Genomic DNA, 19,728 nt, shown 5'->3' with positions numbered 1-19,728 from the left:
AAGACGGTAGATTGAAAATTCCATTCGCTCAATTATTTTCTTCTATGAAACTTTACGCTCATAATAATTTATCATAATTTACCTCTTGGTAATTGGAATAGTAAATTATGTACATAATTTAATATAATATTCTAATGAATTCTGAGTTTTATGTTTACGTTTATTAGTTTTCGTTAAAACTAAATACAAGGTTTATCGTTTATTTGCCGTTATTTTTTTACATTTTAGTACTATTATCATTTAATTACTGCAGTTTGGACACTCCGCCATATCTTTTCGTCGAAATTCCTCAGTGCCTGAAGACAAAAGTAGCCGAGTAGCGAAGCTGAAGTGGCAATGGCCGGGCCACATAGTTCCAAGAGCCGATGGACGTTGGGGTCCCAAGGTGCTGGAATGCCGACTCCACACTACAAAGCGCAGTGTTGGTAGACCAACCAGGTGGACTGACTGACTGGGTTTCGCTAGATGCAGGCAGCTCGGTATCGTGATGTTTGGAAGTCCCTACAAAAGGCCTATGTCCTGCAGTGGACGTCCATCGTCTGACATGATGATGATGACTGTAGTTTGACGGGCTTATGCTAAAGTTTTCACATACAGTGTTCAAGTAAGCCGATTCTTCATAAACCTAATTAATTTATTATGAATCTCGGTGTAAAACATTCATCATTATCAACTCATTTCGGCTCACTGCTGAGCTCGAGTCTGTCGAGGGGTTAGGCCAATAGTCCGCCACGCTGGCCCAATGCGGATTGGCAGACTTCACACACGCAGAAAATTAAGAAAATTCTCTGGTATGCGGATTTCCTCACGTTGTTTTCCTTCAAGGTGGTAACTACTGTTTCTATCTCCTGCGATCTTACTTGTTACGTTGCGTACAACGTTGTACGTAACGTAACAAAAATAAATAACGTAATGAAATCTGAAACTCTTATGAAATACAGATAAAGGGTTTTAGAAAATCGTGCCCCGTTTTGAACTTTATTTAAAAGTGAGTCATAAATCTTAGAGGCGCAGAGTTCAAGTCCGCACCTGAAGAAAGGCTATATTTCCTAAGGACTAGGGGCTCCATGTGAAAGAATATTCTTTACCTACTTCCCATTTCAAAGCTTAATTGAAGCAAAATGTAAATCCTTCCATTAGTTTAGTCGTTGAACTATATCGGGATCGTTTGAACAAATAAACAAACAAAAATAAAAATTAATCTATTTTGGTGAATATTTAATACAAAAATATTTAATTTTTCAAAAATAACATTTAATGTATTACTTTTTCTTTCTCACTGCTTCAATGAAATGATTCAATGACGCATATTGTATATGGTAGCTTACAATAATCGCTAAAACTCCATTTTTGTAAAGTTAACTTTCGCAGTTACCTACCTATATTCTAAATTGACAGGCAGGCTGACTTTAGCCCTCATTTACACGAGAGTTTTTTTAACGGACAAATATAGTATAAAGAAATAAGAAATGTTTATTTGAAATATTCACTATAGAATTACAATGACGTCTTAAACTAGGTAAGCCCGTGTCATAAGGGCCAGTGACTTCCCTTAGTACATATTCATAGGTACAATGACATAAATGATTATTATAGGACTCAAAAGTTATTACAAATATAAGAAAACTAATGTCGAACAAAGGTTATGATTCACAACACTTGTCAGGACAACTTAATTAACAAATCAAACTGTAACCAAAATAAGACCCTAGAATGGCAGAGAATGACCTTGATTGAAATCACGCACTTGTGAACGATGTGTGTAGGGTTAAAGGTACCTTTGACTGTATACAAACACTCCCGTTTTCCACTCAAGTCACTCTCTCCACCTATCCCAAGCAACCCATAAAGAATCACACAACAAGAGATGTTGAAGGCTCGAACGCCACGAGCACACTGAAAATGTCCGTACCGCAAGTTGTTGTAATGCGGCGATAACATGATGAATTAACATATAATACGATAGTTACAATTTTGAAAAAAATTGTAAATTAAAAAATTAAAAATATCAAAACTATAAAAATAATAAATTGGTATCAACCCGATCGTTTTCATCATAGATCGTTACTCGCATTCAAGCTTTAACTAGTCATTGAATAAAAAAAGTGGAAGTCAGTTAAAAAATAAAGCACGGCATATGTGTAGTAATGAATGAAATTACTAGTACAAGCTTTCCTAGTCTCGATGCAGTAAAATGCAGGTAGTTTGTATTTTCACAGATATTGTCTCCCCACTGCGACATACTCGTAATTATTGTACTTGAACAATAGGTGCGACTGCGGTGCTGAATGCGGAAATAACTTCTAACTCTTGGCCTGGTACTTGCTTTTGGACTAATTAATTACCGAGTATATTCAGACATGTTGAGTAACTGTGAAGTTGTAAACCAACGGAAGATATTTCTACAACCTGGACTGTATCCCTTCCTGGTTACTCTGTAACGATGAAACGAATTTATATCCATCTCTCTCTGTCTAAAACAACGCTATAGAAAGAGAAAGATAGAGGTGAATTCGAATCTCGCACTTGCGAGTTAAACAAGCCAATTGTCGTTACAAAATAGCCTGGGACAGGCTGCTTAGCTTTTTTTTTCTAAAAAAAATTGAAATTTTAAAAATTTAAAAAAAAATTCAGTCTCAATCCGGAGTTGGGAAGCGATAGGCTGATATTACCTGACGTTTCGAAAGAGCTTGTAAACTAAGCCTATTTGAAATAAATGAATTTTGACTTTGACTTTGACTTTGATAATAATAATGACAAGCAATAGTGAATGTAAAACGCCTTTATGTTATCATAAACGTTATTAAGTTTGATACATTTTAGACATTAAATTAAAAAAAAAAAAAAAAATGTGGACAATGGATCGACAAATTTTGTGTTTTTAATATCACAAAAGAAATCGTTAGGTTTCGTTTTCGTACGGTACCTTAAATCGGTACATGTTTTAGGAAATCAGGATTTTATTGTAAACTAGCGGACGCCAGCAGCTTCGTGCGTGTGAAACCAGTTTTTCACAAATCCCACAGAAATCATGGATTTATCCGTGATGAAAAGTAAACTATGTGTTAATCCAGAATAAAATCTATTTGTATTTCAAATTTCAGCCAAATCGTTTCAGTAGCCGCAACGTAAAAGAGGAACAAATATAACTATACACATACTTACACACATACACACACACACACATACACTAACTTTGGGCTTTATAATATTAATGTGATGCCGAATCAAAATTACTGATAAATACTGGTATATCCGCCTAAGAAATACATACATAAGACTTTATAAGTGTCTAGAAAAACTATGAAATATCAAATAACCTAGAGAATTAGGAAAATTCTCTGGTATGCAGGTTGCCTCACGATGTTTTCCTTCACCGTTTGAGACACGTGATTGTTAATTTCTTAAATACCGACGTAGATTAAGAAATTTTAATTAAAATTTCGAGATTAAAAGATAATTTACTTAAATTTCTCGTAATCAAAATGCAAAAATGAATGATGGTGTTGGCTTATTCTTAATCTACATTGTCAACTTTTGGCTAAAATTCAGGATAATTTAGAAAACTAGTAAAAATACAATAAAATAGGTACTTCATTATTAAAAAAAAATAACTCTGTTTCAAGAATTTTCAAAAAATACCCGTCGGAAGAGGAAGTTTTGTTTGTACGGCTGATGAGTTGTTTGGCTTGTAAACGAAGCCCGTATTACGACGAAAGATCATTCAATAAAACAATCCTTTTATGTATTCTTGCCATTTTCGTACGATACGCAGGCTTTTATTTTTTTTTTTGGATTATAAATTTCTGTCTGTTGTTTTATTACCGAGGGTACCGGCCGACGCTTTACACCAAACCAGACATAAGACAGTTTAGAAAATATATAATCCTATACACACTTGTGCTGCAGAAAAAACTAAGTAAAGCAATACCAACTAGCAACGTCAGAAAGGTCGTCCATATTTAAATTTAAATTATAGTTTATTAGGGTTTTGAAAGTACGTAGTACAAAAACGGAACCCTTATAAGTCCAGTACCTTTTTCACTACCCTTATCAATAGCGCACATTTTAATGTCTGTCTGTTTTCTCCGAATGTACTGGACCACTCCAGTTGAAATTTGTACCACATATCAATTCTTGTGACCCAAATATCTATCGTGATTAGGTAAAATTTCAATATGGGGGACACTACTGTACCTATATAAAATTTTGGAAAAAATACAGATATTAGCTTTTTTTACTTGAACATTTCCGGAAAGTTTGTTGGGCTCCGGAACTACTAAGCCGATTAAAAGAAAATTCACTGTTGGTAAGCTATACTATCCCCAAGTGCTTTATAGGTATAGGCTCTATTTTATCCCCGCATTCTTACGGGAACGGTAACTACGCGGGTCAAACCGCGTAGCATCTGCTAGTCATCAATAAAACATAGCTGACGCCGCGCGGTATCACTCGCGTGGTTCCCGTTCCCGTAGGAGTACGGAGATAATATATTGCCTATAGCCTTTTTCGATAAATGGGCTATCTAACAGTGAAAGAATTTTTCAAATCGGACCAGTAATTCCTGAGATTAGCGCGTTCAATCAAACAAACAAACTCTTCAGCTTTATAATATTAGTTGTTAAATTTACCAAAAAGTCAGTTGCATCATCAGTTACAAATTAAAATACCTAAGTTTATTAAACTGATATGGTTGAGAAAGCAGATTTAATTTATTAGAGAAAAATCTATAATTGCGAGCCGAGGGAGGCTCTGTATAGACAACCGGAAAATCATTGAAGCTTGAAATGAGGTCACGAGCAGTCAACTGGAGAGACATTCAATATCTAGTTGCAAAGTCCCTAGATTAGTAACTGACAAACTGTTATCTTATAATTACTTGGAAACATTGGTATCAATTCCAAGTTCCACTTATCACTTTGAATGTTCATCTTTAAATTGTCTTAAATGTCAACGATATGTTATAATATAGATATGTTACGTGCCTACAAAATCGCCGCAAAAAGTTATCCGAATTTAGCTACTCCACTGCGCTCAGTGGAGTAGCTAAATTCGGATAATGCGTTCAGGTGACAGTTCGTTCGTCATACAGGTAACTCTGTCACCTGCACCATGTTGCACGAACTGTAATAATGATGATTGTGCTTGTTTTACTTACCTACATTGCAGTCCTCGTGAAACCACGCTTCTTGAAACTTTTCACTGATCAGACCAAAACCCTTTTAATTTTTATTTCGACGTTTTGTTGTTGTATTTGGAGTAGGTAGGTCATAGCCCTATAGAATCTGTGAGATGAGATAGCGCCATTCAAATTATCCAAAAATCAATGGTGATTCAACATTAATTCTGAAAATGCCGCCGAATAAAATGGGTGCAATAATAACACATGGATTTGTCTGTAGTTTTCGCGGAGAAAAGAAAAAATAATTAATGTGCTACGTCGATTCTTTTACTACAATCGCTAACGCTTCGAAGGATAAAAAATGTACGGCAATCACATTAAGTAAAGACAGGTAAAATGATCAAGTTCTCGATTGGATCTGTCACTCCCATACATTTTATTAGTTTTAGTTAAGTATCTTTTAAAAAACTATAGGCACTTGAGAAAACTTATTTTGAAAACAAAGACAGACGTTTAAATTAAATAAAATAAGTTAATTAAATTCAAATAATATCAATAAACACACAAAAAACGAAAAAAGGCAAACATTTTCGAAGATGGCTATTTTTCACATGATTCCCAAAATGTACAATACAAGAGATATCTTGGGCAATAAGCTGTGAAATAGGGTTATGTCATGTCAATCCTTGAGACATTCGATATCCAGATCTAAGCCTGTAGAGGATTAATAACTGCCAAACAGTTATCTCATAGCGACGTGGAGATATTGCTGTATTAGAATTAACACTAACTGACATGGTAAGGCGTTCAATATCGATGTTCTGTAATTCCACCTATTTTGACACAATTTCAAGTTCTAGTCTAGTCTAATCTGTCCTGCTTCTAGTGTCATGTTCCTTATTACTGGGTGTCGTGACACTTATTACTTTTCTTATGAAATCCCTGACGATATCGTGCGATTTCGTACAATTTCTGGCTATGCCAAAGTGAGACGAGTATATTTGTCGTGAGATATCGTGAATGAAACCTCCTGGTCCTGGTCCTCCTGGTAATCAGCCTCCTGGTTCCTTTTATTAGATTTCCACGATTTCTCTTTCCTTCCATATTCCATTTTTGGCAAGCATTGGTTTCTTCTGGCAGAATGTCAGAAGTTGATGCTCTGATGATGTCGATAACCTTTTTGTCAGTAAGACGAGTTCCAGATATCTAAGAAATATTACGAAGAAATCTTCATGAGCCAAGTTGATTGTGTCCTATTTATCGAGAAAATTTATAGGCTATATATATGTTTTCATACGGGAACGGGAACCACGCGGGTGAAACCACGCGGCCTCAGCTAGTGATAGTATATGTAAAGTATAGTACTATTTAAAAACCAGTAGCCAGTATAATATACCCATTCTCATGATTTACTTTTTTTTTATTTTAAAAGAAAGAGTTCGTTAATTTTTTAATTAACGTTGACTCAAGTTTCACTCGCTGTAATTTCGCTATAATCTCAGCACCTAGGCATTAATTATTATAATGAAATTTCCAGATTACTACGGTACCCTTGCTTAAAATGTTTGCCCAAGACGTCGCATGCAGATACAAAATAGAAATACGCGTGTGCGCTCAAATAATCCTTGTTATCTTTGAGATACAGTTCAATATTGTTTAAATTTGTGCTCAAAGCTGACAGTACCTACGTACATCAATGTCTTACCCACCATTACACCACTAATCGTATAGGATTCCACAGTGATGCCTTTAATTAATAACGCACATGTCCCTTCTTGATCTTCTTAGATGATGGCATTAATCAAGCGTAGAGTTTATACTTTGTAAATGGTGTAATATTATAACGTAACTAATTTCTAAGAACAAATAAATTCGAGCATGTCCCATAAGACTTCTAAACATTAAATTATATTGAAAGCGCCTTACACAATTAACAATAAGATTGCCATTAAGACATTAGCGCCGCGTCTGGGTACTTTTTTTATGAAAAGGACTTTACGTGTCTCTAGCTACCTGGGCAGTGTGAATAGACGGTGTCTGTGGGTGTCTTTCACGCTACTTGTCTGTGACGTACTGTGTTTGTAGATATAAACGGACCTTTAATGCTCGGTACTTAGCGTACGTACTCAGACTAAATACATAAGGACTAGTATCGCAACCAAATTCACGAACAAAATTTTCTGCCATTTTCTAAGGAAAATGAGCTTAGATTTCATACATATCTTATACTAAACTAGCAGTTTTTGTTCGTTTTGTACACCATTTAACTACACAAGAAGGTATTTTTACGAAGGTTTTTATCCGACGGACACGATTGTAAACTATGAAACATCGATTCGATAAAGACAGTGTTTATAATCGCATAAGATCGTTGATCATATACTTTGACAGAAAAATAATGTCTTGCGAGGCAGGTCTTTATCTAATTAGTCTGAGTGTACGTAGCACAGCCAAGATAGCTATTCTGAAACGATGTCTATTCTGAAACGATGTTTAATTCGCAAGTGCGAGTTTCAAATTCACATCTATTTTTCTCTATCTATAGTGCTAAACACGATAGAGATGAATTCGAAACTCGGACTTGCGGGTTGTATAAAACATTGTTACAGAATAGACGCCCAGGATCACACCCAGGATCTCGTGATTTAAAACCACATAGGCCAACAATTGGACCAACGAAGCAGGATATAATGTACCTGCCTATAAATGTATATTTATTAAAAAAAATACATTATTTTTCTTTTTAGCTCTTTTTGTTATATAAAAAAAAATTTAAAAAAATAAAAGTTATTTTATTAGAAAAATAAAAAAGTTTTTTTTATTTTTCTAATAAATAAACCAGCAGTCTAATTTACTATCTTTGACGTAATTATGTTACTTGACATATACGAAATTGAGATTCTATGTAACAAATGATTGTTGTGTGTGTATGTCATCCTGTGCTTACTGGTGGATATCATACAGTAGATAGATGACATTTCTCAATTAATTTGGTGTTTTTGGTTTACAAGTGATAAAAAGACCTAAATAGGCCAGCTGGTATTTGTAGCAACGCCATCTACAACTTCAGTGTTGTACCGTATCTAGCGAATGGGTGCGTAATCTGAAATGTATGAGAAGGGAGAGTCACTGAATAATTTGGCACAAGGTAGTTCATATCTCGTTATTTAGATGGCGCATTTACAAAGCCAGTAAAAACTAAGTTATTCCTCACTTGATTTGATAAAATTAAACTAAGACTAAGAAAATTGATGTATTTTTTAGTTCTTATAATTTTCTAACGCTATTTGAATTTAATTTTAAACTTACATGTAGGTAACATTTTATGTATTGAAATCTTATCTCTTGAACTCGCTAATATCAGTAATTAATAGTCCGATTTGAAAAAGTCTTTCAGTGTTAGATAGCCCATTTATTGAGGAAGGCTATATTCTATATATTATGCCCGTATTCCTACTGGAACGTGAACCACGCGGGTGAAACCGCGCGGCGTTAGCTAGGAAATTACATATTTTCATCCTATCTAAGATTTGAAACAATACTTGGTGATTGTACACATTTTCAGAGGACTTATTTTACTAACCAGTTAAGAGAACATTTAAGAAGACCGCCTTAACGTTTCGATTTCCTTGATTTTTTTTATGTGTCATACATTAGTATATTGTTGTAGGTGCAGTGAAATAAAGAGACTAAAACTGAATGGCATTGACTCCCTGTTGTGAAGCTACAAGTTAATGTTGATTACAGTGAATCGAAAGTCATTCCAGCGGCTCATTCATGAATGTAACCTTCAATGCTTCTCATTGAATACCGCCCCGGCCTTCTATCGCTGCATGTCATATTGATGATGACCAGACACATGCGCGTTGGAGCACGCATGCGTATCACCAAACAATCCTTGTGTACAATCAGTAGGGCTAAATGTAATAGAATATGTCAAGCTTCTATAATAAGCTTTTGTTTTAATTCACTTAAACCATACACTTAATGTATTTAACCGCAAAGTGTGAGTTATATTGCAAAGTGTGGAACTTTAACGAGCAAAAACAATAGCGGTTGATTCGCATTGGCGGCATATTGCTAGCTTTTTCGCGTATTCTTTGCAGTGGTGTTTTGTCAATGAATAGTTTAATTACCGTGTTATACTAAGTGTGGATACTCGCACAGAGGGTGAAGTGCTTAATATCAACAGGTAGGTTTGTGGTGATGTTTATTTGTAGTGACGGGAGACGGGATCAAGTGCGTATTAGGTGGGTGTTACTCCAGACGGTAGGCGTGGGTGGAGCTTTTTGCCGTAGTAGACGGTGTATCAGTTAATAGGGGCAAGGTAAATTATTGAACCTCATGGCCTGTGATCTAATAAAACCTCGGCATTTATATTTACGAATAGGTAAAGGTATTCCAAAGGAGGAGGAAAGGAGGTTGCAAAGAAAACGAGATTAATAGATGCTGTAAATTACAGTCTTCTGTAAATTCTGTATATTTTATCTATCTTATACCTACAATCTTTTGAAGAGCGTGTTAAATATTTTACCTTAATTGATTTATTAAACTTCCTTTAGATGGGGCAATAAATCAATAAGTTCTGAAATAAGAAATGTAAAATTACCACTAGGTTTAGGTCGTAATTTAGGTTTTTAATTTAGATTTTTCCTTTAATTGTCTAAATATTTTTCAGACAATTAGAGGAAAAACAAGTTTATAACTTAATATATAGTTTCCAATTTACTTTCTTCAAATTTACAAACCTACTCGTTTAACCTTTGTAAAGTTTTTTTTCATTAATAAGTACAAATACAAATCAATCAATTTCAGTCTTTTTTTTGTTTTAGCATATTAGGTACTTACTGTATTTATGTTTCCGTATTTTGGTATTGTAATTTGTAACTTTTAAATTAATTCGTTAAAATTTTAGTCATTCTAAATTTTCAAATTGAATAAAACATTGGGATAGTTTAAACGTATGTAATAACGAGTAATTTATTACTGCCAATCTCTCAATCTAATCATTATCAACCCATTTTCGGCTCACTACTGAGCTCGAGTGAGATCTCAGAATGAGAGGGGTTAGGCCAATAGTCAACCACGCTGGCCCAATGCGATTGGCAGACTTTACATACACAGAGAATTGAGAAAATTCACAGAAAATTGAGAAAATTCTCTGGCATGCAGGTTTTCTCACGATATTTTTCCTTCACCGTTTGAGACACGTGATATTTAATTTCTTAAAATGCACGGTGAAAAGTTGGAGGTTCATGCCCCGGACCAGATTCGAACCCACACCCTCCGGACTCAGAGGCAGAGGTCATATCCACTGGGCTATCACGGCTCTTCAATCTCTCTCTCTCAATATAACCCTAACAAATCGATTGCACCGATAAAGCTAATTTTATTGCAGTGTGTATAGGACGCCTAAGATGGATTTTCAATTTTACTATTTAGGCAAGGTAAAGTACTACATTTCTGTACAAATATTACATTAATAAACTTGATAAATAACTAATGCAATATATAAGATGGGTTAAACGTGTTACATACGAGCAGATAATTAAAATGCAATTTATTCATTATCTAGCCAGCAACGTGTCCATATAAAATCGATATCGGCAATTAGGTGTGTTGCTCTTCCGGGCCGATGCTCCTGCCCTACATAGCCCTGCAAAACTACCTACTACGTCATTACTCTACCCATTTCATATATTACAAGACAACTGATATGTCTATGTCTTATTATACGCTCGAAAATATTTTGACGGCCTCCGTGGCGCAGTGGTATGCGCGGTGGATTTGCAAAACGGAGGTCCTGGGTTCGATCCCCGGCTGGGCAGATTGAGATTTTCTTAATTTGTCCAGGTCTGGCTGGTGGGAGGCTTCGGCCGTGGCTAGTTACCACCTTACCGGCAAAGACGTACCGCCAAGCGTTCCGGTACGATGCCGTGTAGAAACCGTAAGGGGTGTGGATTTCCATCCTCCTCCTAACAAGTTAGCCCGCTTCCATCTTAGACTGCATCATCACTTACCATCAGGTGAGATTGTAGTCAAGGGCTAACTTGTAAAGAATAAAAAACAAAAGCTTTTTTAGTAGGACACCAGCAATTACAATTAATCAATCAATCAATTTATTTATTTGCAGATACATGCGTACGTATATATACAGGTGGTCGGTAGATGTTAATAAAATAATAAAAAAAAAAATATTTATTAATCACACAGTAACAAATTTGCAATACAATAATAGAGTAGATCCCTGGCTCCAAAACTAGCTGTAACTGTATCTTGGGAGCCAGTGGATTCCCATTAGTGTTTTTTAATAAAATTAAGATTATTATTTAAATAAAGATAATCTGTAGTAGGCAAAAACAAGAAAGGTGTATTCGTAAAACAAGATCAAACACAAATAAATAAATTTTTGTGTGGTAAATGTATCTTGCCAATTTGGCATGCAATTTATTTATTAAGTATGTGTTATTAAATTAATTCAAATGACAATTTTATCATTTAAAATTTAAAACTTTACAATAAGTTTATAAGTAAACATTTTATAATTATATCACTAAAAATAGTTAGTTAATTATTTTTAAACAACTTATATAAATCACTTCACTTCATATCAGACCTTCTGACCATTCTAATGTTCAATAACATATACCGCCTCTTTTCCCCCTGTTACCCTCTTGAAATAATGAAAATATTCCTCGGTGACTCTACGTAGAACAACCATGAAGTTTAATTCTGCCGCCAGATTTGCTACGAGTACTACGAGTTATAATTTATAGCTACGGGCGGCACATTGTAGCAAACGTGCCTAGGCCCAATGTATTGCTCTGTTAAAGACAATATTAGTGCTGATTTCTGTCGCCAGCATTGCTACAAGTGCTACGAGGTATAATTAATGGGCGTAGACACATTGTTAGACATGAACTTGTTCATACAACATACAAAATATGTTTCACGACCGCTCTAGCGCAATTGGTAGTGATGTGATTCTCAGAGAGAGGGAGCCATTTAAAAAATATTTACATTCCTCTATAGCGCGGAGCATGATACTGTGCTCGCCTATTACCCTTAGTGGGTTTTATATTTTTTTACATTGCACGTAACGGATACGATGGACGACCGGTCGTCCATTTAGGAGTCAAATGTTTTCTTTCATCTCGCGACTCCAAATTCCAACATATATTATATTTTATTTATAACAGGTTTCAGAGTTGTGGGATGTATTTCTTGCATGTCTTGCATGCAAGATGTACATCAGAAAAACTGTTCGGCAGGTGCCTGATTTTTTGTCCAACGCACCCGAATCATTGCAATAAATGGCTACACAAATCGCTAATGTTCTCGCTAATATTTGGCTTGGGTTGAACTATATTGACGGCCTCCGTGGTGCAGTGGTATGCGCGTTGGACTTACAAGACGGAAGTCTGAGTTCGATTCCCGGCTGGGCTGATTGAGGTTTTCTTAATTGGTCCAGGTCTGGCTGCCGGCTGCTTCTGCCGTGGCTAATTACCACCTTACCGGAAAAGGCCTACCACAAGGTACGATGTCGTGTAAAAACTGAAAGGGGTGTGGATTTTCATCCTCCTCCTAAGAAGTTAGCCAGCTTCCATTTTAGATTTTTTTTTAAAGAATATTTGCAATATCTTTTGTTTTTAAATATGACCAATATTCCTATTCCCCTCCAATTAGTCGGGAAAGACTGTTTTAGGAGTGGGTACGACAATAGACCAACGGTGCGGTGATCGAACCACCACCCCTCGGTCGGACCACCGCTCTTGCCGTTGAGCTATTGAGGCTTAATAATAATTAGATTCCATCATCACTTACCATCAGGTGAGATTGTAGTCAAGGGATAACTTGTAAAGGATTAAAAATATATAAACATTGAGTTGGTACTGAGTAGATGTGTTTATCAATTTCATTGTCATAGAAAATACTTTTTAAGTGCTATACTTAAAAGTTTTATAGCTTTTCCCTCTCCCTCTATTATTCAACTTCCTTTAACCACCCTCTACGTGTGTCGAGAATTCATTGCATTTCAGTTCCTGTGGTTTCTTTGTGTCATGTCAAAAGTGTCAGGCGTTTGAATTTAATTAAATTTTGCCGCCGTTTGGAGTCAGGACATAAGTTCGTTATACAATAATTAATTAACACCCGTCATCTCGGGAACGTGCTGGCAAAATTTATTTATTTTGGTACACGTTTTACTGTGCCTTTTAATATAAAGTTGTACTACTATGATGATACTATGATACAAAAATATTTTTCTTTTTTGTGGAGCTTAATTTTATTTAGTAGGTACTTTGCTCGTAAAATCTGAGTCAAGTAGAAGAATCTTCTGCTTTCCCTTCTTACGCTTATCATTCTACTTTACCTTCTTACACGCATCATTTCGAGCATGGCATTTAAGTCAATCAATGAAGTTTTACATAAGTTCCTCGTCGTTATCAACCCATATTCGGTTCACTGCTGAGCTCGAGTCTCCTCTAAGAATGAGCGGGGTAAGGCCAATAGTCCACCACGCTGGCCCAATGCGGATTGGCAGACTTCACACACGCAGAGAATTAAGATAATTCTCTGGCATGCAGGTTCCCTCACGATGTATTCATTCACCGATTGAGACACGTGATATTTAATTTCTTAAAATGCACACAACTGAAAAGTTGGAGGTGCATGCCCCGGACCAGTTTCGAACCCACACCCTTTGGAATGGGAGGCAGAGGTCATATCCACTGGGCTATCATGGCTCATTAATTATACATAAGTTCCTCAGTCAATCTGAATAACATAATATAATATGCTTTAAAACTTCATATTATGTCTATAATACTTAGCTTACTATTTACTCACTGCTGCTGCTAAGACGTTGTTGCCAACAACGGTTGTTGCACTTCGTCGGACATTTATAAAAAGAAGAATTATAAACATTTGATTAATGAAATAATTTTAATTGATTTTTCTCCGCTCGAAATAGCAGAATTATATCATGGAAGAAAGCAATAAATGTTTTTTTATTGCATACCATTGTTTACCGTAAAAGATCCAAACCAGACAACGTGTAATATCCACATCAACGCGAGGGCATTGCGGGGTGGGGGTGCTCCCCGCGACGGACACTGCGTGGTCGCGCGGAAATGGCGGTGCAATCATAAAACTGATTACCAGGATAAAACTGTACCACTGATTTTAAAATAAAATAAATCCTCATGTAGGTTACAGTATAAGCAATAAAATTATCTATAAATACATTAGTCTGTTCAAGTTTCGCTCCGCTCGTAACTTGGACCACACGCTTTTCCAGTTTACACGGAGACACGCATCCCTTTCATTTCCCTCTGTCAGTCGCTATTTGGCCGTCGCTTTACAAAGTCGTGTTTCATAGAATATCTATACTTTTGAAAAGTTACTGTAATTTTTTTTTTGTGATTCAAGATGGATATTACGATAACGAGACACTTTAGCTTAGATGAAGTAAGTTTTACTTTTATTTCTACAAATTTTCCTAGAATTTTCCTTAAATAATTCTTTTAAGACAATTTCAAACTATTTCTAAATTTATTTCGTTATACCTACAATTTTTTATGGATAGATTTAAAAGTTTGATTTTATTTTAATAAATAGAGGTTAAACTTTACAAACATGTTAAAAATTAATTAATGAGGATCTTGCTTAATGCTACAAACATATACAACTACACTTAATAAGTACTTAACTTTTAAAAATAATGAAGCTATACAATCAAGCAATATTTTGTATTCAGCTAATAACAAAAATGATAATAAAAATTTAAAAGTTCTTTGCGAAAATACTTTGCAATTTAATGTTGTCGAGTTTAATGTCCCAACTCATGACATGAGCATTATCTTAGAGGAGTGATACAAACGTTTAGGAGAGCCTTTAGATTGTCACCAGCAGGCTAATTCACTATGTTTGACGTAGGCTAGTTGACATATACGATATTGAGATTCTATGTAACAATTGTCATCCGGAGCTTACTGGTGGATATCCCACAGTAGATGACATTCTGTCAATTGATTTGATGGTTATTTTATCAGGTTGATAATAAAGAGCAAAATAGCGAATAGGCCAGCAGATACTTGTACTATTTTTTTGTTATGATATTACCTAAAACAGCGAAATTACTATGTGGATTATCGTCAATTATTAAGTAGGTAATCTTTAAGTAAATAATTAATTGTGTTTGCCATAATATTCTGTACACGATTCCATTTAATTCTGTTATGATAAAGTAATTGCAGTACTAAGTCAGAATTGCTATTTATATTTCGTACTTTTTGAGCCCCACAAGCATAATTAAATGGTACATAATATACAAAAAATAATATTTTTTGTATATTATGTTCTAATTCATACCGACAAATAAAAATAGTATAAGCGACCTTGATTGAGCATTAATTTACCTTTACAAAAAGCAATTTTCAGTTTTCGCAAAATAAAATTAATTTGAAATTACATCCAATTTATAAGTAAAATTTGTTAAAAGTGTATCAAACTGAAATTATCCCCTTTACCACAGTCGAATGCTCTACAACTGAATTACCATTTAGATTGAAACCTCTGGGGCCCGTTTGTGATTATTGAATTGTAAATTTACTCTGTTCGATTCATTTCTCATTTCACATTCCTCTCACACCTGTAAGCCTTACTTTATAGTACTTGACTATTTAAAATAAATTTACATTTTAAACGATCTTCAATTTAGTTCTATCATAAATACCTCGATTCTATAATAGTTGTAGTAAAAGAGAACCGTCAAAAATGTATGAGCCGGCCTGTTTAAATACCAATATCATGCGATATATTGGATATGTTTTTTATATACTTCAACTTTTGTTATTGCAGGAAGTATCTGAGTGTTGTGTGAAAAAAGTTATGGCAAATAAAGTCATACTTTATTTACATAAAAATATAAGAGTGCCCTATGAAATAAAGTCGGTGAACATGTTTCTCTCGCCTTAAGAGCGCGCAGCGCGTCGGTACGATATGGATAAAATTCGAAGCGCAAACGAGACGCCGAATTATGACTTTCACGAAAAGCACGGAGCGATTGACGCGCGACGCAAATTTTGTGACGTGAGCGCCAAAACCATTTTTAACTAATTGCAAGTAAATTAAACAACATAACGAAAAACAAAATGGCCATGTTCAAGATATATACTTAATTGTCTATATACAACAAAAATTTAAGAAAATAAGTTTGCTTTTCCTGAGATTGAAAGCAAAATGTGAGCAAAACATGTATTTTTCAAAAAAATAAACTATCGAGAAAAGTTTTACAAATTGTATATTTTGTATAGTCATAACGAAGCTTACACTTTGAAATATCATTTACCCAAATATCAGGCTCCTAACTTTTCCAGAATCTGAGATCCAGAACCATTTGTAACCACCAAATTACATATTGCACACTCTTAAAGAAAAATAAATCGTGCATACAAGTTACGACTGAAACTACTATTTTGGATATAGGTATTTTTATAAAAAAAAAATAGAAATAATACTTTTTATATTGAACAGGTTGATATTTTTTGCCAGTAACCGAGTTAGGACGTAAAACTTGTTATACCATTTTGAGTCGTTTTAATGAAAAATATTGTTGTTCTTTTTGATCCATAACTTTTTCCACACAGTAATTAGGAGCTTTTGACCTTATTATTAATTAAAGTACATAAAAAATCCTATTCAATGGTACCTATATCGCATGTTGTTATTGGTATTTAGGCTGGAATGCCCTTTAGTTTATTTTATTTAATAAAACACAACCCTTCCTCTCTGTTTCTACCCGACTGCAAGTAAATAAATGTTAAGAATGTATAGTATGGTGAAACGTTCGATTCTAGGGTATATGGATTTTGGAAAAACTTGTTAGTATTTTTGCTGGCTGTTGTGGATACTAAAAAAGAAGAGCTGTGGTGTCCAAAAGATACCCAGCGTTTTACATTTTTTTGCCAATGTCGTTTACGACAGTACATTGATGACATTCTTGTCGCTCACGGAGTGAATGGGTGATAGTAGAGCCCCAATAGCTCAACGGTAAGTGCGGTCGAATTCATCACCGAGGTGTGGTGGTTCGATCCCCGCACCGTTGGTCTATTGTCGTACCCACTCCTAATATAGTCTTTTCCGACTAGTTAGAAGGGACTGGGAATATCGTTCACATTTAATTACGATATAGCAAAATATTAAAAAAATATATCTATAAGAAAAAGTAAGCCACCATCATTATCAACTCGATCTCTCTTATTAAACGCAAGCTATTGGAATAGTCTTATTAAAAAGTTTCAAAAGTGCTTGTAAACTAAGCCTAACTGAAATAAATGACTTTGACTTTGATTATTATAGGAGAGGGTAGTTGAAGGTAAGACTCACAATTTCAAAGCGGGTTGACGGTTTAAGGGTGATAATCAATGATAATTTCATACTAAACTCGACATTATAGACGATATTTAGGTATCATTTGTTTAAATAATGTTCGTTGTTGACTGTTATTGAGATGTGGAAATTTCCTCTTTTGAGCGCCTCATTTTTCATAACCTGGTAACACGTCTAACAGTATTTAACATCATTGGTGATAATATTTGACTCGAAATATCAGATATTAATGATTGTAACCGGTTTGTTTAGCGTCTATCTGCAAGAAAAGGGTGTAACACCACGTGGAGTACCTATTTGATCGGAATAACGACTTTTCTAGGCAATTACTTTACCCTCGGAATAGGGTCGACGTGAGATCCAATTACAGGGTCCAATGACGAAGTGACGATTGACACTTCTCGTATTTTATGTGAAAAATTGCCTTTACCGAAATTGGATTCGCAAAGGTAATGGAGAAGTTTTAGGTAAAATTCAATATCGCTTTAAGAAGATTTTGTTTTATTTTTGGAAGATAATGAAAGTTTGAATTTGATCTTGGTTCTTGAATCAATTTTGTTTATTCTCAGATTACTTGCTAAATTAGTGGTTGTTATTTATAAATCCAATTCATTAAAAAACGTATACATTATATTCAGAATTTTCTCAGCCTATACATTCAATTACTTTTTATAATTAAATAGATCGTTGAAAGACATTGTAATATAAACCCTAGACAAAATAACAAAGTCGTCAAGAAATTTACAGACAGGTTTTATTGATTACCAGTTAATGTAAAGCTTAAAAAGCTAGATATGAAAAAGTTGTGTCACTAGCGCGTCAAAACTAAGGGGTTCGCCTCGTGGCAAAAGCGGCTAATTGACCGCATTTCATTAAGTCACATAGTAAACAACGAAAGATATTTAAACAAATAATACCTAAATTTTGTATACAATGTCGATATATGTGTTCAGGAAATGTAAAAACTGTAATATACATAAATATATAATGGAATCAAACACAAAATTGTGCATGTGTGCACTCAGTGGACAAGCTAAATTCGGATTACTTTTTGCGATGACTTTGTTAGCACGTAACATATCTATAGTATATAGTATTAACAACAGATCATTGTTTTCAGTCGTCAATGCGAAGTGGAGCTCTCGTGGCAATGGAGGCGGAGCCTGACCTCAGCACATTCGAGAACAAGTCAGGACTTGCTGAAGACATGAAGTTCCTCGCGTCTATGCCGGAGCTGTGTGACGTCACGTTCCTTGTGGGTGACACGAGGGAGCCCGTTTGCGCCGTCAAGGCTGTTCTGGCGGCTCGGAGCAGGTATGATCATCAATTTTTTTTATCATAGGAAAAATAAGCTGCAATTCGCAAAAAGTCTAATAATTAAAAAAAATACTAAAGGTAAACTAAAATAAGTTAAGCGCTTACAAAATGGCTACGAAGTTTGAACTCATTTAATAGAATAACAGTGCTTTTATATTTAGCTTTTTTATAAAAAACGATACCAAATTTTCGACACAAAGACCATAAACGGTCTGTAGAATGTACATACGTAACCACATCAAGTGCGTAAAATGTACTTAAAATCCTTTTAGTTAAGTGGTTGAAGCTTTTTCCAGCTGAGGCTTTGCGTATTTGTGTTGTGAAAGTATTTGGTTTGCGAATCTTTTTATTCAAATGTATTTTCACCTGCTGTCTACATTTATGTTTTTATGTAACTTTTTCATCGTCATCAACCCATCGGCTCACTACTGAGCTCGAGTCTCCTCTCAGAATGAAAGGGGTAAGGCCAATAGTCCACCACGCTGGCCCAATGCGGATTGGCAGACTTCACACACACTCAGAGAATTAAGATAATTCTCTGGTATGCAGGTTTCCTCACTATGTTTTCCTTCACCGATTAAGACACGTAACATTTAATTTCTTAAAATGCACACAACTAAAAAGTTGGAGGTGCATGCCCCGGACCGGATTCGAACCCACACCCTCCAGAATCGGAGGCAGAGGTCATATCCACTGGGCTATCACGGCACGGCTATGTAACTTTTTACCGTCTTTTATGTTTCTTATACATTTCAGCAACATATTTTACTATTTTTTTTAAAGTATTATTTAGTTTCATTATCATCATTATTAGCCTATTAGCGGACACCTGCGATTTCGCGAATTTAGTCTTTCACAAGCAGGGAACCATGGAATTTTCCAGGATGAAAAGTTTTCCA

General features: G+C 35.1%; 1 protein-coding gene across 4 annotated transcripts in view; it reads left to right on the top strand.

The window, feature by feature from the left end:
* LOC112048883 (serine-enriched protein) overlaps positions 1 to 19,728 on the top strand; it is a 41,380-nt gene that overhangs the window by 8,909 nt on the left and 12,743 nt on the right. For 2 of the 4 annotated variants that reach the window (XM_052885419.1, XM_052885421.1), the window contains exons 1-2: positions 14,283 to 14,590; positions 18,633 to 18,826. In XM_052885419.1, coding sequence (XP_052741379.1) covers positions 14,552 to 14,590; positions 18,633 to 18,826 — 233 coding nt within the window. In that variant the 5' untranslated portion in view covers positions 14,283 to 14,551. Of the gene's footprint in view, positions 1 to 9,054; positions 9,315 to 14,282; positions 14,591 to 18,632; positions 18,827 to 19,728 lie in introns of those variants that run through there. The other 2 variants (XM_052885420.1, XM_024086571.2) reach the window with 2 other exon arrangements.

This window comes from Bicyclus anynana, chromosome 14 (genome assembly GCF_947172395.1).
Source record: "Bicyclus anynana chromosome 14, ilBicAnyn1.1, whole genome shotgun sequence".
NCBI classification, from domain to species: domain Eukaryota; kingdom Metazoa; phylum Arthropoda; class Insecta; order Lepidoptera; family Nymphalidae; genus Bicyclus; species Bicyclus anynana.
This window is presented reverse-complemented; position numbering and strand designations above follow the sequence as displayed.